The sequence below is a fragment of the Scophthalmus maximus genome, chromosome 14 (genome assembly GCF_022379125.1).
Source record: "Scophthalmus maximus strain ysfricsl-2021 chromosome 14, ASM2237912v1, whole genome shotgun sequence".
Taxonomy (NCBI): domain Eukaryota; kingdom Metazoa; phylum Chordata; class Actinopteri; order Pleuronectiformes; family Scophthalmidae; genus Scophthalmus; species Scophthalmus maximus.
In genome coordinates, this window is record NC_061528.1 from 13710102 (window position 1) to 13735000 (window position 24899).

The following is a 24899-nucleotide window of genomic DNA, read 5'->3' on the forward strand; positions in this document are numbered from 1 at the left end:
CACACACACACACACACACACACACACACACACACACACACACACACACACACACACACACACACACACACACACACACACACACGTCTTGTTCCCTGCAGTGTCTTACCCTCTGGCTCTGTTGCCCTTGATGTGACTCTGGCACACAGACATGTGGACAGACAGGTGGACAGACAGGTCTGGCGCAGAGGAATGCTGATCGATTCCCCGCAGGAGCCTGCAGCACCTTGCTGTGAGGTTGGGAACAGACACCCTGAGTGGGAACATTTCACCAAGACAAACTGGAGAGAGAGTCTAGTTACTCTGAGTGGTTCAGATACTGAGATTTCTCCCCGTTCTTTTTTCCTGACTGAGTTGAACACTATCTCTACACTGCAGAAACCAGGGGCCGCCTGCCTCCTGCTCAGCTTAAATATACTAGTTAGAGTCTTTGTGTTTGAGTCAAGATTTCCGGAGTGCGCTTCCATTCCAAGATAACTGTCACTCCCCAGCGCTGGTGGGCTTTCACATACGCATGCCCCTTGTCACCTTTTTGCCGCTCACTCTAAATGCAAATGGAGGTGATCTTTGGGAGACAGGCCCGGCTGCCGGAGAGATGAGGTTTTCACAGGAGCGGCGGCAGCGACGCACTGAAATTACCAATTACACACCTCGACCATGTAGGTGTTGGCTTGAGAGAAAGAAGGGAGGAGGACGGAGAGCGAGAGATGGAAGTAATGATGAAAAGACGGCGGGAGTGTCGGTTCATTTCTAAACACCCTTGACTAAATAAAGACGACAACACACACTGTCAGATAACGTCGGTTGGAGTGTAACTCATGATGAGCACATTGCAAGTGTGAAGAATTAGAATTATGACAGAATACAATATGGTTCCTCTGGTTGAATCATCCAAGGGACAACTGTAAAATCTGAATTAGCTATACAGGTCATGTGTTTTGTTATGCATTCGAGTTTTTCTTATCACCTTCTGTTTGTTGTCTTTAATAAAGGCTGCAGCAATTGCAAAAAGACACAGGAATGCGGCTTTAAAACAAAAGGCATTTATTGCGAAAAATGCACTTGAACATGAAAAAACAATCAAATCCACCACGGGTCATCAGTACAAGACGATGTGTGTAATGATCACATGGTAGAGAGCGCCGGGCACGGTCAACGCAGAGAATGACTTCAATGGCACAAAAGGCCTATAAATATTCTGCACAATATAGAATTATATATTTATACTTTATTTTTTCTTCTTCTTCTTCGTTCTCTCTCCTGCTGCACCACTGCACTCAAAACCCATCAACTCCGAGACTTGATGAGGCATGAGCGTCCACGCCACACCAAACTTCTTGATGAAGTTCCTTTTTTTTCCCTGTAAAGAGCTACATACAGAGGCTCCCGTCCCACACACACAAGCACGCACGCACACGTATCCATAGGAACAAATATGGCTGAAATCTAATTCAAGATGGCCGGGCGAGTGCTCAGGCTTCCTGGAAGGATGTTCCAAAAGGGGAGTGGACAGCAATTTGATAAATCCAATGAAAAAAGAACAATAAAACAACTGGCGTGCTGCGTTCAAGTCAAGCGGGAATCACCACCGCTCCTGTTGGCTTGTTCACATTTCCCAAGCCGTCACCGATGAGCACTCGAGTGGTATTTACAACCAGGAAGCTGAAGCGGAAAGACAAGCTCACGTCACGAAAATAAAGACAGAAGAAAGCATCAGTGAAACCAGCGGTTCAAGTTATTTCATGTAAAGTGACCACTGTGCAGTGGTTGTATTCCTGATGTTTTGTACTCTTGTAAACTCTCCTCCTCCTCCTCACAGCATCAACCATGTGACAAGTGAAACACTGTCGAGACCCGTTCGCCTCCGACACAAATGAGGACTTGTGCTTAAAAGTTTGACTCAGTCGAGGTTAGAGTCCTCTCTGTTCAGCCCGCTCAGATAAACAGATAAAGAACGTCTGCTCGGGCTTCTGTGCAGAGTTGTTCTGGGACCTGCTGTTTTTTTTTACTCATTGAGTCAAGCAGATCGCAGCTGCAGGAGAAAACAACAACGACGACGACGACGACGACGACGACAACAACAACAACAACAACCAGCAGGCTCATTGCACCAACAAAGCAGATGAAGGAGGTAAGACGGAAGATTGAGACGAAAGACAGACTGCTGTGTGAGTTGCAGTTTGTTTGTGTGTGTGTGTGTGTGTGTTTGGCATTTGTAGGCACAAGGGTTTGACTGACATGTTTTTGCTGTGACCTGAAAATGACTGCAGACCGTGTTTCTTTCTGTAATTACTGTGAGTGATTTCACTGTGAGAGTTGTCTCCCTGCCGCCATGTTTTTGTTCACTTTCCTTCACAATCTAATGGTGGCAAAACAAACAAGTACAAATTGCATGTGCTTTTTTTTCTCTCCCTTTAAGTTCTAGTCTGAAGTGTTATGCTGCCTCTTGCTTCTGGGGCCTGTACTACGGAGCAGGATTTGCGGTTATCAAGGTCATTTCAGGTTTGAATCTGAGTTTTCCATCCTAAGGAAGCTGATTCTCTTCTTTTTTGGGGCAAAAAGGAAGCTGATTCTCTTCACCATGGCAACATATGCTGAACCGCCAACCTGCTTCCGCAGCAGGTCAGGTTTGTGATTAAAACCTGTAAATGGCCCAGCTACTGACCAATCAGATCACTGGAAACCCAGAAGGTCATCGTTCTACATGATCCTGACAGGGACAAAAGATGTAATGATGAGTAAAGTGACAGATAATAAAGAGCAGCAGATATTCATGTCTGTTCCAGACTGTTCATGAGTCGCACTCCAGTTTTAAAAAACAGAGCTCCTTATGAATTAGACTTTTTCATGAGAAATAAATACTATTTCGGCTAATAAATATTATCGCTTCATTTTTAATTGAACATAGATTATTTAAGACGACCTTGCTTGTAATTAACTCATCTTCTACGTGAACGCACTCGTAGCTGGAACACCCAGGGTTAACTGAGACAGTTGATTACCGGCTTCGTAGTACAGGTTCTCACGGCGAATGATATCCTGGATATGTTGAACTTGCTTTGTGACGCAGGCCCCTTGTTACGATCCAATTAGAGCATCACTTTGTGCGCAGGGCAAGTGGCAGTTTCATCTGGCCCAGTTTATTTTTCCAATCAGGTGAGGAAAGCCACTTGAGCATTGTAACTGTGTTCTTCACTGATACATGACACACACGCGCGTACACACACGCGCGTGCACACACACACACACACACACACGCTCTGAGCAAGTCAAGTTTCGCTGTGCTTCTATCTCCAGAAACGGGGGAAAAAAGGTAGATGGTTGTGGGGTGGATGTAAACTAGACAAAGCCTGAATCCACACTCAGGATCGTAGAAATTCACAAAGCAGACCGACGTTAACACCGACTGAAGCAGTACAAAAATACTCGTTAAAGGTTGAAATGATCAGAGGAAAAGATGTCCAGGTTTGGCGGTTGTTCGATGAAAAAGTTGTGCCCCTGCCCTCTGATTCACGGGTGTTTCTCCGCCTGTACATTCTTTCACGAGCATCAAAACTGCACACGTTTCGTCTCACAATATTGCTGCTGTCCGACAAAAAAAACTTTTAACAGTATCTCAACAAAAGGCTGCAGAAAAAAAAAAAAATTCCTGTTGCTGTTTACTGGGAAGTGTTGAAATTTTTTCCCCCCGACCAAAGCGATTTGTGCTAAAAGAAATATTACGCTCGCTCCGACTAGTTGCAACGGAAATCCCTTTTGTCAAGTAATACGTGTGTAAAATACTGTATATGTAGATATATTGGCAAGTTGTATCAGACATTATCAAGTGCATTTCTTTGTCTCTAATCCCATTCAGAAGATCAAAACACAACTCTGTAAATACAAATCAATTGTTAAAAGCGTTTTGGCATAAATTTTCTCTTTCCGTGTACATTCAGCAAACCCGTTGGTTCGGTTCAATGCAGCTGTGAGAGGTCTATGAAGGACAAATGTGAATTTTTAAAAAAAATGGTCATATAAATTTGTAGAAGATATATAAATAGAAAGATCAATCACCTAATTCATGTTTAACGTTTTTCAACAATATTTTTGAAATGAAAAATCCCGTGACAGGTCATCACAGCATGGCTAGCTTGGGACAACACAAACATCTATTTCCACATATACCAAAAAAACCCAAAAAACATATAAAAATGCTACATGCATTAACAAATACGGCAAAGAAACACATGTGCTTGTTGCCACAAACTTGACACAGATATGTGCTTACCATGATCCTGGTGTGTGTGTGTGTGTGTGCGTGTGTGCGTGTGTGCGTGGGCTCACACACGCTTTACACTTTCCATTTCGAAACAAAGACAGCACCCGAATCGAAGTTCTGAGGTCTCAGTGGAAAAGCAGAGCTGATGCTTTTTGTGCTAGTGGTTGCTGGTGGATGATGCCAGGGAGGAGAGCTGGGAGGCAGGGTTCGTCTTTCTGTGCTCTTTGAGAGTGTGTGTGTGTGTGTGTGTGTGTGTGTGTGACTTCAGTAGTCAACATCAGGGGCCCGCACGATGAGTCGGACCAAGACGCTGTCGCCGGGGAGGATGACTGGAACAGCTGTCCTGCTTCCTCTGTCGCTGGGCTGGTCGAAGCCGGGGCTAGCTTTCCTGTGAATGTGCGTGTGTGTGTGTGTTTTTGTGGCTGTGTGTGTGTGAGAGGGAAGTTGGACCGATTTGAGTTGTTTACTCTATTAAATCTGATTTAATTTAAATCCAGTGTGTAATAGCAGATTATTCTGAGAATTTCATGTGAAACAAAAATTCCCCATTGAAATCCAGACTATTTCACTTTTTACATTTTTTTTTATGGCTAGCGGCTTTTTAAGGCATATTTACACAGCTGGTTTTGCTGGTCACTATCCATTTCTGATCCAAAAGTACAACTCTGGAAATCCAATATCGGCCCAACCGTTTGTGTGTGACTGCAGCTGTGGGACCTGGAAGCATGTCTTGTGTCTTTTTTTGTGACTCAGGAAACTGGACCAGTGTGCGTTCTCTCTGACCACCCTTTTTTCTCCAGTTCAGAAGATCTCGACAAAGCTGCTGGGAAACAGGCCGGTCTGTCCCGTCCGCTGCAGCGTGCCCTTGTACCAGCCGTCCTCCCGCTTCTTATGGACGAACACCACGTCGCCTTCCCGCAGCTCGATCTCGGCCTCGCTCTGCGGCGGGTAGGGCACCACCACGCGATACCTGCCACGCACAGCCACATGGGCAACATCACATACTGGTCTGGAACAAGAGGACTCCTTCAGCGCATGTGTCAGGGGAGGGTTTAGTATAGAGACGGAGAGCGGTGTGAATTAGAGGTGTGAGGAAACCCGTCTTCAATGGATTCTAGGAATCATCAGTATTTTGTGATCACATGTTCACTCAACCTACCTCGCTTCCTTCATTTCCCTGAGACAGAACTTGTTCAAATGCATTTGGGCTTTTTTTTTTATTGTATTCAAATATAATCTATGTAGCTAGAAGATTTTCCTTCTCGAGATTATGAAGATGAATTCCTGCAAAATATTTATAACCCAACTGCTTCCACTTGGCTATGACAAATGAGGGTGAAAAAGCTATTGGAGGGGGACTGGCCTCAGCATTGTTCTGTGTTTAAATCCGGAGCTATTCAGAAGTCGGTAAGTGCATATCAGATGTTATGGTCTGATGTATGTGTATGTGTTTTGGTGGTGTACCGCTGTCCCACGGAGTTCGATGTTTACCAAAATATTGGCAAGACAAAATAGTTTTCTCCCTCTGCTTCTCCCTCGCCCACACACACTCCAGACTGATGGAGCATTGTGCATTGTTTGCCGCGATAGCCGGAGCACAAATGGAGCTTATCTTAAGTTCAATCAGGAAAGATTGTCTTCATGACCCATTCATTCACAATAAATCCTAAAAATTAATTTCCTCTATCCAGCCAATTCTCGAGAGCACTGCTGTAAAAATGAATATGGGGGAAACTTCCAGTGCGACAGCGGAAGCTGCAGTCAGCTATCTAATCCCAGTGGCTAACAGAAGATGTGTTCTGTATATGGATAATGGACCTAGTCACTGGGTTCAGAAAGTGAAGCTGATGAGGAAGTGCCTTAAAGCTGTATTCTCTTGAATGAACAGCAGAGGGCGACTCCACTGGTTGCAAAAAGAAGTCAGTTTCTATAGAAGTCTATGAGAAAGTGACTCACTTGATTCATAACATCTGTAAACATTTTCCTGAGAAGGTTATGGTCTCAATCGCTAGTGTCGAGTCATCTTCAATACGGCATGACTCTCATTTTGTAAAGTATGGTCCATTTCAGAATAAAATAGACAATACAGCATGATTGACAGCTGGTACCGCTCAATCTGTGCATGGTTGCAGGTGTAGGTGGCCGCGCAGCACCATATTCAGATTCTTGTCCTCTGTGAGAAAAAGCATCCCCAACTCCTTCAGATGTGGAAATGTGGTTGTCATTTTTGGTGACAGGTAATATTCAACTTGAAGGAAAAACTATTGCTGATATTTATATATTTTTTCCTTCAAGATGAATATAGTAAAGGGTTCCAGTCGTGCCTCGTATCTAGGTAACCTCTCACATCACTGGTTTCTGTCATTGACCCCACTGACCTCTACCTTGAAGGGGTCGAGGCCAGTGGGGCAGGAGGTTACCAAGGCAGGACTCAAGCTCTCAGGGCCACCTCAGTGGTCAACAGGGTGAACAGCCAGATGGCGAAGCCATCATGATTTTGAGTTTTGTATACTGAGTTGGTGTGGGTTTACTCCGGGTGCTCCGGTCTCCTCCCTCATTTATCAAAACCATGGTTGTATCTCTCTTAGAGAGAAAAAGAAAGGATGATCAATGGATGATTCAACTCACTTTTAAGTGTTGCTCCTGGTCAGCACTCGGGCTTCCAAGTGAAAACTATCACCTTGATTAAACCCTTGTGTTACTTTTCCTCACAGTGGACTCACTGCAGCAAAGACTTATTGGTTATAGAGGCGCCGCTGGCTGATTCTGATACTTTGTGTCCATTTATCCTCTGTGCTTGGGCTTTTGTTATCAGCGAGTTTGAAGTACACATATTATACTTTTTCAGTTGTTCCCTTTCCTCTGGTGTATGTTAGAAAACAGAAAACTCCGCTCCTGGAGCTCTTGGAGCTCCTGAACCCATACTTCCATAAGATGGTAACATCATGATATTACGGACGTGCATAGAGCATGTCTACCGGTTAGTCTGGCACGCCCCCAACAGAGCCGGGTAAAGCCAGAGAACTTCCTGCACGCGTTGGAAGGGGTTGACCAATCACAACAGAGTGGAGCCAGCTGGCCAATCAGAGCAGATTGGACTGTATTGGGAGGGGGGGCCATGAAGGGACAAGAGCTAAAATCAAGTGTTTCAGAAAGAGGAGCTGCAGGAATCAACACGACGAGGAAACAGATGTGTTAACTGAACATTAGAGCATTTAAACATCTTCAAGTCATAACCCAAATTAAAATTATGAAGCTGAATATGAGCATTATATGTCTCCTTTAAGTATTCTCTCAAGACTTTCTTCCTGCACACCCTGTACACTGATGACAAATCCCTCCAACCCTAAATGTGACCACTTTAGCAGGATAATCACATCTTTTCTGTCAGGATTATAATGGTTGGCTGTCGGAAAAAATACATGACGGAAAAATTGCCAGCAGTCTGTGCAGTGAGAATGCACTTACATTTGAGCAGGTTCCCAAATTTGTGAAAGTATTTGCAAGTGTGCACGTGTCTCTCTATCTATTTGGGTGTGTGTGTATGTTTGCGCCCACCTCTCTCTGGACAGGGGTTTGGGTTCAGGCCGGAGGACCATCAGAGGGTTGCCAGCGCGTGTTGCCGGGGGCGACAAGGGGAAGTTGGTATCCAGGGACCCGGACTTTCTGTGCAGCGGCTCCAGCCCTATAGCCCCTGCCATCTCACTCTCCACTGGACAGGAGCCGGCTCGCCCGTGCGACGCCATTGGGCAGGAACCTGAGCGGGCATGGTGATGATGGTGGTGAGGATGGTGTGCGGGGTCTTGGCCCACCAGTGAGGGGTTGTGGTTGGGCGGGGAGGAGGGAGGCGAGCGAGGTTTCTTCTTGGCCGCTGCCCCAGACAAGAGCTTTAATAAACCTCCTGCTTTCCTCTCCTTCTGCGGTTGGAAGGAGAAACAAACAGACAAACAAACTAATTGAAAGACATGATGATAAGGATCATTGTTTTCCTGAGACGTACAGGAACATCTGTTCGTAAGGCCTGTCATGACAAAAAGTGACAAGACTGAAATGAAAGCGATGTAAACAATATCTCTGCAGTGTCTACATAAGAATTCATGGAACATTAATACACCCGCCGAATATTAATCAAAAAGCACATTTCTGGAAGAAACACATATGTTTCACAGAGGAACGATACGTGAAATGTGTGTGAAACCTGAATGTTGCGATGACATGAAGGTCTAGTTTGATGAGAAGGTTAATACCTCTCTCATGTGAGCATGCTGGAACCGTTTCTTGTTGAACAACAGTTTATTCATTCCCCCACTTCACTTCTGTGCAGTGTGGTTTTTCTGACAAGTTCACTGTGATTACAAGACTCTGGGACGTTAGGGATCCCGGCTGTTTGTTTGATGTGGAATAATTACGGCAGGTAACTTCCCGCAAAAGCATGCAAAGTTATTATTTCTACATTTCGGTGTATGCGTTGAACAAACAAGATACAATGTGTGTGATGTAAAGCAACTGGTGGCAGATTTGGACGGAGCCACAAGTCAAGTCAAATGTATTCACATAAAAATCCTCAGAGCACTTTTCGCATGGAGCAGGTCGAACCATACTCAAAATGAATGAATAGTAAAAAAGGTAGTTCTATTGTTTGGCCTCTTCTCTGCTGCCCTTCAGTCATATCTCAGAAAGGAGTTGTTACAATGATTGAGTGTTCTCGGCGCGAGTGCCTGCTCAGTTCCAGCGTGTACGGCCAGATTCATTCATGACCATTCAAGCTGAATTGATATACATCTCCTGGTGTGGTCCAAGAATGAAGTGTAGTGATTATAGTCCAAGTGTTTCTTAATGGCACCTATGAAAAGAGACTCATGATTTTGCATTTGGGCTCGAATATGGAAGGCCTGTGGAATACTGTCCATTCAGCTAAACCACGAGGACTAAAAGACTTTCTCTCTTGTGCCACTTGTTGATAATTTATCACTATCAATCACGAAAATGTGGATCAATACTGAGCGCGCCTGAGCAAGATTACAATCTTTCGGCGATGCAGGGAGCCTTCTGACCAGCTTTGTCTCCACCTCAGCCCTTTGTTTCCTTAACAGTTGGCTGCTGGAACAAGGATTAGACATTTTATTTTCTTTAACCCATTTTCTATAAAGCGCTGTCTTTGCAGCACTGACAATGAAATGACAATGTGTTGCAAATAAAAAAGCTGGAGAAGAAATTGGAAAACTTGTGTTTTACTATGGTTTATTTATTATGCATGTGTCTGCAACAAACCAGACATATTTACGATGTTGAGCTTTACGGGTGTGTAAAATTTGATGCAGATTATCAGACGACTTCTTTTTTTTTAGTGAGACAGACATGCAAAGGATTGCTTGGCCTCGACGGAGTTTTGCGCTCTACTGAATTGCATTCTAGCTCTCACAGATTTCTTTTCTGGGTTTCTGGTGTTTGAGTGTGTCTGTGCATAATCTCTCCATCCTCCGCCGCCTGAACTTGTAAAGACTTGTGGCCTTGGAGGAAACATCTCTGCGGTCTTGAATAGTCAATGGGTTCTCGGAGAGCAGTCTATGCCATACTGTAGCGTTTCATTTGCTTTACTCCACTTTAGATAATTTCTCTATTTTCACTTCTTACACATTCTTTGACATACTGATGAACCAACACTGTGAGGTTTTTTGGGCTTGTTATAACTTGTAATCACATACCACTAGGCTATATATTTTACATTTTGAGTTCCATCACTTATTTTTCTCCTGCCACTGCCCACTACTCCCTGTGGTTAAGTTTGTTCAGCTGTCACACCAAATTTGTCGATGGCTCTGTGATACTGTCGACTGCTGAACAAGGCTCAAGGCAAAATCGGTTTATGCTCCGTGAGCGATTTTTCACTGTTTCCCAGTATTCTGCAGACCAGGAGACTCAATTTAGCGGCTTGTTTCAAGCGCTAAACCTTGAACGACAAAACGCAAACAAACATGTATATTACAACTTGTTGAATGATACTATCAACTAATATACAATACACACTACAGTGTCAATGAGTTATTGGGAAACACAGACTGCCTGATCAGACATCGCAATATCTGATCAAAAATCAAATCATTAAAAAGGGAAACAATAACAAACAATGGGAAACTCAGTTATGTAATTTCACTTTTGGGGGTGTTTATTTATTGTGTGTCTGTATTGTGTCTTTTAGGAAATGTTATGTTTATATTGCACGTATGATCCCGAGAAACAACATTTGTTAAACTGTATATAAGGACGTATATGGATGGGTATAACAATAAAGAAGTTTGAAAATCATAGTCCCAATGACCAGGATATAGAGTGGGATGGCATCATGACAGAGAAAATAAGTTCTTCCAAAGCACAAGAATCTCATCAGACCCATCATAGAAAACTCACAGCATTCCGTTCCTCTACACAACAAAGGCCACAGTCATGCATTTCCCTTAATACCGTGATTTCATTATTTCTCACCGGATGTAGGAATGTGGATTCTCTTTTTGTTTTCCATCATTTCAACTTTTTACCGCACAGCATCACTCCCCTTTTTCATAAAACCAGCGATGCTCACTGACTTGGAGAATCCAGTCGCCTCGAGTGTGCACTGGCGCTGTACTGAATTATACACAAAATGCACAAAATGTTCCACTGCTTTGGCAACACAGATTTTCCTTCTCGTCATGCAAATGAAGCTTGTTTTGAATTTTAATTTGGGAGAGGGAGAGGATGATGGAGAGGGAAATAAAAATGAACAGAAGGAGAGAGGACAATGGGATATAGCGGGGAGAACCGAACAGTGGAGGAGGGACTCGAGGCAGAGGGGAGGACACAGAGAAGAAAAGAAAAGAAAAGAGAGGGAAAGATGGGTAAAGACGATGAGGAGAGAAAGACGGAGGCGAGGAGGGAGAGAACAGAGGGATGTAGTGAAAGCGAGAGAGAAGGCGGGAGGAGAGATTCTTTCATCTGCAGGCTTAAAGGCTTAATCTGCCTCCTATGAGTGTGTGTGCTGGCCTGTGTGTGTCAGTTTCTATTAGTGGGTCACACTGCTGCTGCTGCTGCTGTTCCAATATGAACCACCAGAGAGCAGCACACACTCACACTTTGACCTGAGTGGGGCGCTGACGTGCAAACTAATTAAAAATGAACATGGTACTCAAATTAATGTCTGTGTCTGTGTACATGTCTAGGATTCACTGTCACTTACGAGTTAACTGAATAGGGCAGGTTTCAAACTCAAACGTTCACAGTAGACAAACGCATGTAAAAAGTACCAATTAGAAGTAAAATATGAGACTTTATTTGCAATTGGTGAATAATGAATAATAATTGCTAACTAGAATATGGTAGGTGTCTGTATAAATGTAAATAACACGGCATGCAGTGCAGTTTGAATGTGGCACAATGTCAATATTATCTGATCTCAAAGCCTGAAACGTGGTTTTTCAAGATACTTTTAGACAACTTTTGGCACATTCGTTGAGTTTGCAGGCGTCCCACTTGCGCGGATTTCCTGGAAATGGTCTACAAACACATCTGTACTGTATGTCTTACATTTGATGCGGTGTCTTTGCCGGCTGCTCCGCTCTAGACGTTGTGACACTGTGTCGAGTGAAAAAAGAATATCCAAACCGTCTGCCAGTCGGTTATCTGAGCTGCTTCATCATTTCCAATGTAACAGAGGAGGACTCAGCGCGGCCTCACCGCCACCCTGACTTCAAACCTGACGTCTCTGCTCTGCCAAGCTGAAGGCGTTGCAACAACGGTGATTGGAGTGAATGAGGGTTGGGCTCAACATTTGTTAAAGGGATAGAATGAGTATGATTTTTTTGCAACAATAGATGGCAACGGCTTATTACTTTTGCCAATACTCAGCATACTGAAATTTGATCCAATGAGCTACCCTGCCAAAATAAGTATTTAGGTTTTATACAGTATTTTTTATTTTATTAGGACATGCATGCTTGTGAAAAAGCATTTCCATAACATCATTTTGGAGAGACATTTGATTTTTTCATTTAACAGTTTGCGCTTGTGATTGGATGGAAAAAGTCTTTAATGTAGAATTAAATTAACAAATTAAACAGCCTAGCTTTAACAAATGACCTTTGTAGCTGACTGATACTTTAACTACATTGTGAGATTTATTAATCTATGTGAGAAATAATCCTGCATCTGGCCTCTAAAAAAATATGAGTCCAAGCCATCTTAGAGAGAGAGAGGGAGACGATGTAACAGGGCTGCTGCCTGTTGTTCAATAGTCAATGAGCTGTTTGTCAGATAGCCGTGTAGTTAGATTAGCTGTCGCAGACAGTGGAGCCAAACAGAGAAACAAAACGGAGCTGAGACAGATGCAGGCGTTCTGTGCCATCCTTCACTGTCAGCGCAGCTCGATTTAACATCCACGGCTTGAACCCCCCAACATATAGGAGGAGGTTTGTGCCAGCTCACACTCACTGAGGTACAGGAGGACGACGTATACATTACACATTTCACATCCACTGAACGGTGTTGAGTCAAGATGACATGATAAGACATTTATCATCTGATATTACTCTTTGGGTATTTGAATGTTAATTTGACAAAAAAAGCTGTTTGAGGCCATTTAAAACCATCAGCTTGGGCTAAAATAATTGGCAGATGATGTAAATGACAGTTCTTTGCAGCCCTTTGCTTAAAAAAGGTCCTGATTTTTCTGTATCTGTGCACGCATGCACAGGCTGGATCTAAGTTGGTCATTATATGCACCTTCTCCCTGCATCTCCTTCATGTTGCAAAGATCCGTATTAAAAAGTGATCAACAGTTGTGATTTTCATCAATGGGGAAAAGTGATTTCCTATAGTTCCCTGCACAAAGAAAAAGCAGGACGTTACTGCATTCAGGGCTTTGGTTATACATATCAAGGGAATAATAGAAAAGAGACAAGACATCCAATTATTCTATTGGAGAGAAAAGTTGCTCTTGTTTCTCGAAACACAATCAATAATTGAGACAACTGTCAGTAATTGTTTCCACACAGGGCTTTTGACTGCAAAGTGGTATATATTAAGAGAAGCGAGTGACATTTCGTCCTCAGCTGAAGTTTTTGCAATTAGTAAATCAGAAAAAAAAACTCACCTTCTCTGCTTTGGGTGCGAGGGCGCCCTGGGTGGGGCCGTGGGAGGGACCCGGCGACGGTGGCTGCAGCGGACTGGCTGGCTCGCCGTTGAGGAGCACCGCCGACACGTTGGGAGGCGTGAGACACGAGAGAGGGGATGAGAGCGGGAGGAGGGGCCGCGAGGCGGGGGAAGAGAGGGGGGAGGGCCCCAGGCTGGGTCCCGGGGACACCATGGAGAGCGGACGACCCGAATGGCCGGGGCAGCGCGAGGGGGAAGAGCTCTGGGGACGCAGGGGGGAGAGGGCCACCGCGGGGCGCTCTGGGCTTCCAGCAGGGGGACTGTGCACTGCAAAAAGACACAAGTACACATGGATTAGTACAAATGAGAGGGTTTATTCACTGACTGCAGCCGTCAGTCTCTAGTCGAGCCACAAGGGAACATAATGATCCTCTTACTAAACGTCTGATTATTTGAAATAATCGCTTCCTGAAATAAGAGATCTGTCTGTGTTTTTATATGTTCGGTAATGACAAACAGATTGCATCATTATGAAGCCAAACACGCGTTCAACGTTCCTGTTTGGTTCATTCAAGATATGCCGTAAAACATCCCATCACGCACTGGGTGAAACAACAAAATTTGAATGGCCAGTGTGAACAGAAATTTAATTTACAAAAAAGCTATTTCTTCATCTCAAATGTGAACTGCCACACTGACTTGGCAATTACGTGGACATATAATGTGACGTAGAAGTTTAACCCGAGGCCCTCACCCCGAAGACAGACCGCGTGAAACAAAAACTGCAAAATTTGTACAGGGACATTTGGTGCTCATGAGGATTAAAGTACTCAAAAAATACACATTCATAAGCATATAGGCATGCACACACACGCGCGCGCACACACACACACACACACACACACAGGGTTGCTAACCACCTGCTCTTCTACACTGCAGCACTCCCAAATCCGTGGAGAGGCGAACTGGTCATGTGATAAAACCACTAAACGCCAGAACTATGCACATACTTTATTTTGTAATGGAGAACAGATGCGTGTACGCGAGAGTTTTTGTGAGTTTGTGTGTGTGTGTGTGTGTGTGTGTGAGAGAGAGAGCGAGAGAGAGCGAGAGAGAAAAAGAGAGAAAAGGGAAAGAGGTGGGGAGACAGAGGCATGAAGCTCTGTCATTACGCCTCCATAAAAGAAAAAAAAAACAACAGTGATGTCATTCCACTGTGTGTGTTTGTGAGTCCGTGTGTTCAGTTGTGTGAGCGTGTGTATGTGGGAGTACACGTGTCTGTATGTGTGTATGTGTGTACCTGTTCACGTGTGTGTGCGTGTGTGTGTTATTCTTGGCAGTGTTCTTACAGTGTGTACTCTTCAGCCTCACCATTATTTTCTCAGGGAGACAGAACAAACACAAAGAGGAAGAGAAAAAGGGGGCGCTGGAGAGATGAATAGACTCTGAGTCAAGAGCAAGGCTGATATCATCTGGACCTTGTACAGACACAGGGGTGTGTGTGTGTGTGTGTGTGTGTGTGTGTGTGTGTGTGTGTGTGTTTCTGAGGGTTGTGTGTGACTGGCCGAAGGAAGAAAAACAACATTGGCAGTGAACATTTTGCAGATTCAGACAATAAAACCTCTCATTTACAGAATCTTGCAGAAAAAAATGAACTGTGTGTTGGCATTTAAACGACCCCCTATAAAATGTTTCCGTGTACAGCAAGGACCCACCACGCATCAACGTTCTCTTCGTATGGAGGTTTCATGTCCTCCTCGTGGCTTAGGGATGTCACACGCTGACCAGAATAAATTGCAACGTCCCTTTTCTAGTGCGGACCTTTGGTGCATGTAGTCACGCATAATCCTTCTGTCTCTCTCTCATTTCCCATCATCTCTGTACCATCTCTGCTGTTAAAATAGTGCTTAAATGACCACGGTCATTTTTTCAGCTTGTTGGTAATAAATATCCAAATATCCATTCACTTTTGCCTACATAAAACACGATAACAACACTCAAATCCTCTCCTTCACGTTGACATTCTTCCAGCTTTCTTTGTACTGTTTTTATTTGTCGGTCCAAGATGTGTTTCCTTTAACAGCACTGATGAGACTGGAGGTCCAAGAGGCTCCCGAGAGCATATGCCTGCACATTTTTGACATGGTGTAGAGGGTACTTGAACTAATGACTGATCAATATTCTACTATTCTGTAATCAGAGACTCCGGGCATTAAGCTGTGGCGAGCTCCCGAAAGATCTGGACTCTGGCCATTTCAGGGGGTGATGTTGCAGAGGATGAGGTTCGGAAAAATACCAGCGGCAGAGAGACATCTCCGTGTCATAAATACTTCCTCTTAACATACTTTTCATTTCCTCTTCTCACAGCAGGCTGCTTGGAATTCACATGAGCACTGTGAATCACATGATTCACATGAGTTCTCATTTGTGTCTTTCTGGAGTACCACAAGGAGTGTGTGTGTGTGTGTGTGTGTGCATGCGCGTATGCTTTTGCTTACCCAGCTGCATTGAGGTGCGCGCCTGGTTCGCCGTATGTTGGCCAGAGCGCAGGCAGTTCTTCAGCTGGGCGGCGGCAGTTTGTGGCGAGGAGGCGGGACTGGCGGCGTTAATAGAGTTGGCCGAGTTTACCAGTGGGGTGGAGGGACGGGGCGATGAAGGCCCCGGGGAGCCCGGGGACGAAGGGTCAGAGGTTTTACTCCCCAGCTGACTGCAGCCGCTCCCGCCAACCGGACTGGACAGACACGAGCCGCGAGTAGCACTCACTCCAAATGGAGCCCTTCAAAGAGGAGAGAGAGAGAGAGGGGAGACAGATGTTGAGTCGTCATTGACATTTCAAAAATATCCAGAGTTCATGTTCATTGAATTTTGCTTTTGTCAGCTCTACTCATATGTTTACATGAAGTCTTTGGCTTTAGAAAAAATTGGTGTTTCTTTCCATACCAGCAAGTATGAAGCTGCTTTCAGACATGCACTGAAGTTTAGAATTTTTCCTGAAGGCGCTTGTATGTGAGAACGCAAATGTCCACCAATGTTACTTTGCATACTGACTGAAACCTTTCCTGACACCCCCCTTGAAAATTTCCTGTGCCGTCATTTCCTATCTACTGCTGCTCTGCCCAGACGCCACAGAATGTTCCGGAGATTTCCTTGTTGGTGTGAAAGCGTCTGACTTGGACAATCTCTTGCTGCATTCATCATGTGAAACGACAAACTCCCGAAAATGTCCGGATGCAATTTTGCAGACATTGGTCCGTTGTCTGCAGACAGCTGATGACGGACTCGGCTAAACCACACAGATCCAAGACTGAAATATCTCAACCGTTATTTGATGGACTGCCAAGAAATTTGGCAAAGATACTCATGTTTCCCGGATGATGAATCCTACTGATCTGACATGATCCATTGACTTTTCCTCAAGCACCACCATGACGGTTGAGATTAGTGGTCTGAAGTGAATAATATCAGCAAAAATTAACGACAACAGCATTAAGTTCAAAGCAGCAATGTGCCAAGGTACAGTACATCCTCACAAAGCCACTAAGAAAAGGTTGGACCCTTGTGTAGTACAAAATGTTAATCGCCAGTAGTTTGTTCATGATAGCAGAGCAGGAGCGACACAACGGTACAATTATCCTTCGTCAAAGCGAGTGACTTGAGTGCTATTATCTGCCTGTTGGATCAGTGTCCTGCTGTAACATGTATGGAGCTGCAGACTGCTCATGGTCCTGTGTGCGGAGTGCTGAATGGCAGAACAGTGAGCCGAACATCATTGACGCAGCGGCATTCACACCCTTATGGCTGCCCATCGACTTCCCGTCACACACACACACACACACACACACACACACACACCGAGTTATGGCTTGCTGTGCGTGTGTGTGTGTGTGTGTGTGTGTGTGTTTCTACCAGCAGAAACTGCAAGGTTATTCACAGGTTCTCAACAGACAATACACTTGTACTCTGATTTTAACTGCGTATTATGTGTGTTGGGTGTTAAATTAACACCAGTAACCCGAAGAATATTTTTGTAATTGTTAATATTGACTTATCAAAGCAGCCTTCATACCATCGTTGTCGTGGAATTTTGTCTATCCTCCCCTGAGAAACTGTTAAGACGAGTCTTCTCAGGCACCAAGCAAGGTCAACCTGTCTGTTGCCTGCCACAACAATCATCGAGCAGCTGAAGTCTCTCTCGAGGTGTCTTAGTCGCAGGGGGATGACGACATTACCCTGAACTAAATACACTACAGAGACCGGGAGCAGGCAGATTGTCTTGGGGCGCCAGACACTGACCACCTTGTTGATCTGTGTAAACGAACCAGAAATCTCCTTGATATATATTGAGCTCTTCTGCTTAAGACATCCAGGGTTTCTGTCTTCCCGGAATCAGCATCCACTCCTTCAATTATTTCTTTTCAATGGTGACACATTAAATATCGCAAATGAATCCAGAATAAAGGCTCAGCTATGCCCACCGTTAGATACATATAACTGGATTTGGACAGAGCCTTCACGTCGTCTGTATTCGTGGACCTTTACTGACAACATTGAGAAACACCAACAAAGAAATCTTTGGCGGCCCTTTTTCAAGGAGGGGATATGTTCGAGTTGGTCAGAAATGTTAATCCGCCATCTATTACACGGCCTCTGCCTTCACTTCTGTCTTAAGAGGGAAACTATCGTGACCTCCTCCTCCATCGCCCGCGTTTGTTGCCGTTAGAAACCTTTGACTCGGAGGAAAAGTCACGAGAGGTTTCGAGCGGCTGCAACACACAGGCTCACAGCCGGCTCGCAGCCACAACTTCTTCATCCTCTCATGTTGGACTGAGGGCCGACTGGACGGTCCAGTGACTCACTATCAAGTATTAGAAGATGGGACCAGCCAGGGCGAGAAGGTTAGCATCCCAACATCAGTGGACATCTCTGCAACACAACACGTGGACATCTTTCTTTTTCTTTGCGTGCCGTTGATAAGTTTACCTAATTCAAATGTTGTTAAACCAAAGTACATATTGCTACTCCAAAACGGCATTTTGGAAATAACGACATGCTAATATTGTCAAGCGTATATTGGCTGCCTGTGCTCGCGTCTGTGCGCATCTTCGGCAGCCCCTCATTATCATGTCGAGAAATTTCGGCACTGCACTGCAGACAAAAGAGGATGAAGAGGTGGAGGGGTGGGGGAAGCAGGGGAGAGTACGCTTGTGTAGAAATAACAAATTGCCTCTCATTTGATTACTCGCCCATCCTCTACCTCCCTCTCATTGCATAACTGCAGAATGTGAAGCAGCCGTTCATATCCAGTGAAGAGGGACACCTGCTGGTTTTGCAGCCGTTTCATCTCTTTGTATCATCATCTCCTTATCTCATTTGCTTTCTCTTTCTCCTTCTCCCTCCTCCTCCGCATGTCTTTTCTCTTTCAACTCTCGTCTATTTCAGTTTTTTCTCTGCCTCTTTCTAATTTCTCCCCCCTTCTCTCTCTCTCTCCCTCCCATCCAGCCCTTTGGCCTTTCCCACCTCTCGTCTGATTTTCCTTCTTTTGTCTGAGTATCCTGCAGTACAATAGCTTTCACCTCATCTTCCCATTATCTTTTTCTCCCTCATTTTTGCCGCTCTTTCCTTTCTCTCTATCTATTATTCTAAATCTCCCTTGCTTACACTTACGGAGTAAGACTCTCTCTCTCTCTCTCTCTCTCTCTCTCATTTTCTTTGACTGCATCATGGAACAGAATACAGATTAGATGAAGAGCCACTGAAAAATGTTTTCATGTAGCCTGTACAGTCATAACGAGGGGGAGTAAATTGCCGAATATGATTTTAGAAAGACTCATTTTTATGTTTTATTTGCGTTTAGCGGCTATGAGTATCACTGGTCAGGATGCCAAAAGTAACAATGATGATGGGGATGATGGTGATCGACACTGAATTTGTGGTGGCCAAACGTTAAAAAGGCCATTATCCGCTGACGGCTGGATTTTACAAAGTTTTTTATTTCAAGTTCGTCTTTTAAGTCAAATTCACTGTGTCTCTTGTATTTACCTTGATCCACTTGTTATTAGTCAGGAAGGTTATATTGAAAAAATACATAAACACCCCAGAGGTGGCCAGATGTGTAAATATAATCCTGATAAGTGGGGGAAACAGATCAACGCAGGAAAAATACATAATCACCATGAGTAATCTCAGATATCTGCAGATTGCAGCATTTTTTTTTGGCATGCCTTGGTGATAAGAAGCAGAATTATTTGTACGCAACTTGAGCTGCTCTGTCTGTACCTTTTGTTGGAGCCAGGAAATTCCCATGTGACATTACAATACACATCACAACTACTGTGAGTAGTAGTGCCAGCTATCCTGACCATGTGACTTCAGGGATTAAACCTACTGTAGGTGCACTGCGCTCATACTGTGGCTTCTCGAGCAATTCAGTCACTTTTCCTCTCAAGGAAGAGGTACTTACAGCTTCATCACCAACTGTACACCCCTATATGATTTCATTATAATTGCTACTTGCTTTTATCTGTATGTGAGGATGAAATCATCCCTTGAGGGCTGTATCACCACAAAAAAAAAAAATCCCCCACCCTCCCCGTCCCCATCCCGAAGCCTCAGCTCACTGACCTGGACACGGGGGTGACATAATTTCCTGGGAAGACACCGGAGGCAGCTGTTCTCAGTGAGGTGCCTTTGAACCATCCGTCCTGACACTTCTCTGTCACCCGATACATCTCCCCTTTCCTAAGTTCAAGCTCGTCAGCCTTTTGGGGCTTGTAGGCATAAAGAGCCAGATATCTAAGGAAAAAAATAGCAAAAAATGAACAACAGACAAAATGTAAAAGTGAGCCAAGTTAAAACATTAAAATTTTGCAGCAAATATTGGGCAGCTCTTGCACTGGGCTTTTTTCATTTTAAAACCTATATTACTCCTAATGCACTGCGCTGTATGTTTTGTGGAGCAAAGCTAGCACCAATACACACTTGCGAAATAAGTGAACATCAAATCTACTGTCTCTCTGTTTAAAGAACATTTAAAAAACAACTAAATGTCATTTTGAGTGAGACAAGCAGTTAAAATGAGTTCATATGCTTGAATCAGGATCACTTTTGGAGACAAAAGACCAACAATATTAACAACATTACTTAATGCACTTAAACGGTGAGTCATGCTGCTCATAATAGCAGTAACAATTCATGGAAAAATGATGTGCCTTTGGGTAAATTTAACTCATGGGCTTAAAGTTCTTTCAGTCAACAGTCTTTTTTCGTATCATAACTGGCCAAAAATGAAGACAAAAAAAAGAAGGAATTATGGTAAATGGACAGTTTTTATATAGAAAGCTTTTCTATTTTTTATGGACCACCCTGTAAAGCGCTTTACAGGACTTTACAAGTCACATTCACCCATTCACACACACATTAATTCATTTCTCTCACACATCATTCACACACCGCAGTCAGAGCCGTCGGGGTGATTTAGGAGTCTCCTGTCCAAGGACACTTTGGTGCGTGGACCAGGGGACCCGGGGATCGACTCATCAACCCTCTGGTTAGTAGGAGAGCCATAGCTGCCCTTATATGGTGTTAACTATGAAAACAATAAGCCAGCTGTTACAAAAATGATTATAAAACTGCAAAAATAATCAGACGAAAGAAACAGTTGACTCACATTACACCGGAGAAGCATTAGTGCTTTTGTGTTGCAGTGCAGCCTGCCATTTACCCTCCTAAACAGTATGGTGTTCTGTGAATGGATGACTCGTCAATATGTCCTCTTTAACAAGCCCAGAAACAGGTACACTGATTAATGTAGTATTTTGCATCTTTCCACAGTGTATGGCTATGTTTATGTATCGAGTTGTGTTTTTCAGAGCTGCATTAACATATCATTTAAATGAGTTGCTGGTCTTGTCACTGGGAGACATCCGTAGTACGTAGTGCCAGAAACCAACCGAAGACGATCAGACCGAGGGGTAAACAAGCACTATATGCGCTGTCTCCCGTTGCCATGGTAACAGATGTGGGAACCGTCTCCTATCTCCCCATGGCAACAGACAAGGTTGCCGGGTCAAGATGGAAACGTCTGACCTCATCAGCGGGACAAACCTGCTCCGGACATACGGTTGTGTGTGAGTGTTAATTGTATCTGTGTGTGTGTGTGTGTGTGTGTGTGTGTGTGTGTGTGTGTGTGTGCGTGTGTTCATAGTGAACTGCATATACACTCATTTGTACATCTATGCTGGTGAGGACCCTCTTTGGCATAATGTATTACCTGGACCTTTATAATCCATAAACCTAACTCTAACCTTGGAAGATCGGAGGACTGAGCAAATGACATCGCTCTCAACAAACATCCCACAATATCCTCCAGGTCTAAAACTTCAAATTGGTCCAGCACAAAGATAAAAGTGCAAAATCAGACACACATTCTCTTTGAAGGTACACATATCTTTCTGGTAGTTACCTGGTACATTAATTACGAGGTAAATTATAGAACAATCTTGCTCGGCGTTGGCACGGCACCAGCCATCTGGATGTGACAGGAGCAGTTACATTTCCACAAGAATTCAAATGTGCTCCTGAGTGTGTGTGTCAGGTAGATTTTGGCGCTTAATCCATTTAAGAAATTATCGGCTTGTGTGAAGTTGGTGAAATCAATAGCAAAGCCTCTAACTGCAGCATGTGCAGTTTGTTCCGCGTATGCATACAGAGTCATATTACCCCTGTGATATCTGTGCGTAGCGACTGAATTTGATTTTCTGGCACATTTGGACAGACATATTTTTTTTATTAAATAAAAAAAAGCTCACTGCCTGAGTTTCTGGTGGCCTAAGGGTTTCAGATGCTGACCATGTAATTGGAACATCCACAGTCCAACAGATTTGACTCTCTCTCCCCTCTTTCTATCAGCTCTCTGCTGTCCACTATCAAAGAGTAAAGAGGAGTCACACATTTCACGTATCCATCTGATGGATTGAAGTGAAAGTAGTACAGTTAGTACAGTACAGATTGTGTTAGATGTAATTGTTCCCTTGTGAAGCTGCCCACATTTTCCTATTATGTCCAAATAAATTTGGATGTAGGACATCCTGTTATACCCCAGATTTCAGACTCACTTGTTTTCTACTTGCCTTTGTATCACAATGCGGTTTCCAAAGGGGGTTTTCTTTTATCAATCCCTAAAAGCTTAAATATAAAGCATGTCACTCTGTGGTGATTCTAAGCTAAATGTAATATCCGGTGACTCAACATCTCATTGTTGCAGCAAAATGCACTGTATGTATAGAATAGGACACGGCTGTTCTTTTGAAACGCCGGTTATGAAACACTGACTGACTGTAGTAGTAGCTGTATTTCCACTGTAGTTTCCTTTCTGAGGATTTCATCCTTGACCAGTGGAGGACTAAATTTGGCTGCAGAGGTGGTGGAACATGGCCAATATCTTTAGGCGCAAAAGAAGGAATATTTTTAACTCAGCAAGAAGGTGGGTTCAGAAATCATACTTGCATCTCAGGCCCCCAAAAAATCCACATATTCATAAAACAGAACAGACAGGTGTGAGGAGGGACTGAAACCCTGGTCGCAGGTGGGTTCTGCTGACAGCACCCTGAGGCGTACTCACATGTTGAGTGGCAGCTGCACCTTGGCATGGGCCAGCAGCTCAGAGGTGATGGATGCCACTTTGGGGGGCACCAGTACCCCTGCCGAGGAGGGGGAGGGACCAGGGGGATATGCATCCTGAAGACAAACAGAAAGATTCACGCATACAAAACTTTGTGGTTTCCATTTAGAGTAAATATATTTTTGGCAGTTTGTGCCTCCAGCTTTTCAGTATGCATCCATGGTATAATTCAGAGACAGCAAAAACAAAAAAAACATTGAACGCAGGTGTGAATGCAACCAGGGGCGACACACGTGAAACCAAAGCGTGTGCAGTTGAAAGCTGTCAAAAAGAGCAGTGATTGAATTCATATGGAACTGTCAGAGTAGATGATTGGGGAATATATTATATCTAAAGTCAAAGAGTGACCGAAGGGAAATCAGTGGTATGCTTCGAGCCTGGCCGAGCAGTACCAGGAATGTAACAGCACAGTTACTTACGTGCTGCACTTAAGTACAGTTTTTAGATGATGGTACTTGAGATACTTGTACTGGACTACACAGAAGGAAAATTATTTTGACTCAAGTAAGGGCCCTGAATATTACCTCTGCTACATATTATAATCATAATGTGTCTGTGTGTGTGTTTATACCTGGATGCGTGCAGCAGCTCTGGGGTCAGAGGAACTGATGAGCACCGGGTGGGAGATCTCCATGCTGTGCCTGTTGTTGAGTTGGGCGGCCCTCTGGCTGACAGACAGCGCTGAAAACGAATGTCGCTTCTTGGCGTTCTTCTTTCCTTCGCCCCTCCGATGGCCAGAGCCGTTCCCATTCGACGGGGAGGCAATGGGGGAGGGCCCAGGAGAGCAGGGCCCCAACGGGGCCGGCTCAGAGCTGGGACCCGGGACGCTCGTTGGCGGAGGCTTGTCGATTTCCATTAACTGCTTGGCCGTTTCGTTTAACTGAGGGGAGAGGAGAGGAGAGGAGAGAAGAGGTGATAGATGTTAGTCCTCAGTGGTTCAAGCAAAGTATCGTATCAAGTGTGTCTGTGTGGCCTTTCCTCACTTTTTTTTCTTGGCAGCTTTTCAAACTAGGAGCATAACAATCATCACTTACAACAGCTGGTCTAGGGAGACAAACACACACTCTGTCCGTCTCTCTGTCAAACACTCAGATCCTGGAATAACACACATAAAGGTCGAGCATCTATTTCACCTTTTGTTGAGTCGAGTGTCTCATATTTAAGTAGCTGTTGCTCAGTATATAGGTGGACTTCTGAACGACGGCGTCTTAATGACTAAGATAAGACCCTTTTCTATCGAAGGACAGAAAAAAAGACAAAAAAAGCTTTTGGCTTCATTCTGTTTTTGTCCTCAACAATGTTAAGTGCATGTCAGGGCTGGGCGACTGCAGTCCTCTGTTTACTGTAAGTATTACCAAATAAATCCATCTACACAAGAGGTAAACATTCCTTCCAGCACCGAGTACACAATTATGGATTTTAATAATGTGGTGAAATGTTTTTTTCCGCAGAAGCTTCTGAGAAACAAACACCTGATTACACAGCTCGCTTTGATTTGACATGTTTGGACTGGTTTTAAAGAGAGGTGGCAGGGGTGGAAGTCATTTTGATCTCTACTCTACTCACGTTCCTTAGCAGCCAATACATTATGTAATTCATTAAATCCTGTATTAACTCTTTCATATATTGAAACATCTAATCTTACATTAACCATTGAAGTGGTTTCAGCTGTTTCTTTCATTAAGAGTATTTTTGAAACACGTTCCTCAGTGTAGTTAACATTCTTTCTACGTTCTTGTCTCTACAGAGCAAAAACAAATGAGTCAAGCCAATAATACACCTAGAGTAAATGTGCTTTCTGTACGTGTCTGTATATTTATGTTAACATCCCTTATG

General features: G+C 44.0%; 1 protein-coding gene across 2 annotated transcripts in view; it reads right to left on the bottom strand.

Annotated features, from left to right (window-relative positions):
• Positions 1–1027: 1027 nt before the first annotated feature.
• Positions 1028–24899, bottom strand: part of LOC118282857 (E3 ubiquitin-protein ligase SH3RF3-like) — a 79981-nt gene continuing 56109 nt past the window's right edge. The window contains exons 4-10 of one of the 2 annotated variants that reach the window (XM_035604356.2): positions 23635–23943; positions 23004–23119; positions 20006–20176; positions 15883–16160; positions 13386–13711; positions 7820–8178; positions 1028–5231 (exon numbers count right to left, since the gene is read on the bottom strand). In XM_035604356.2, the coding sequence (XP_035460249.2) occupies positions 5063–5231; positions 7820–8178; positions 13386–13711; positions 15883–16160; positions 20006–20176; positions 23004–23119; positions 23635–23943 (1728 nt within the window). In that variant the 3' untranslated portion in view covers positions 1028–5062. The remainder of the gene's footprint in view (positions 5232–7819; positions 8179–13385; positions 13712–15882; positions 16161–20005; positions 20177–23003; positions 23120–23634; positions 23944–24899) is intronic. The other variant, XM_047337367.1, reaches the window with a different exon arrangement.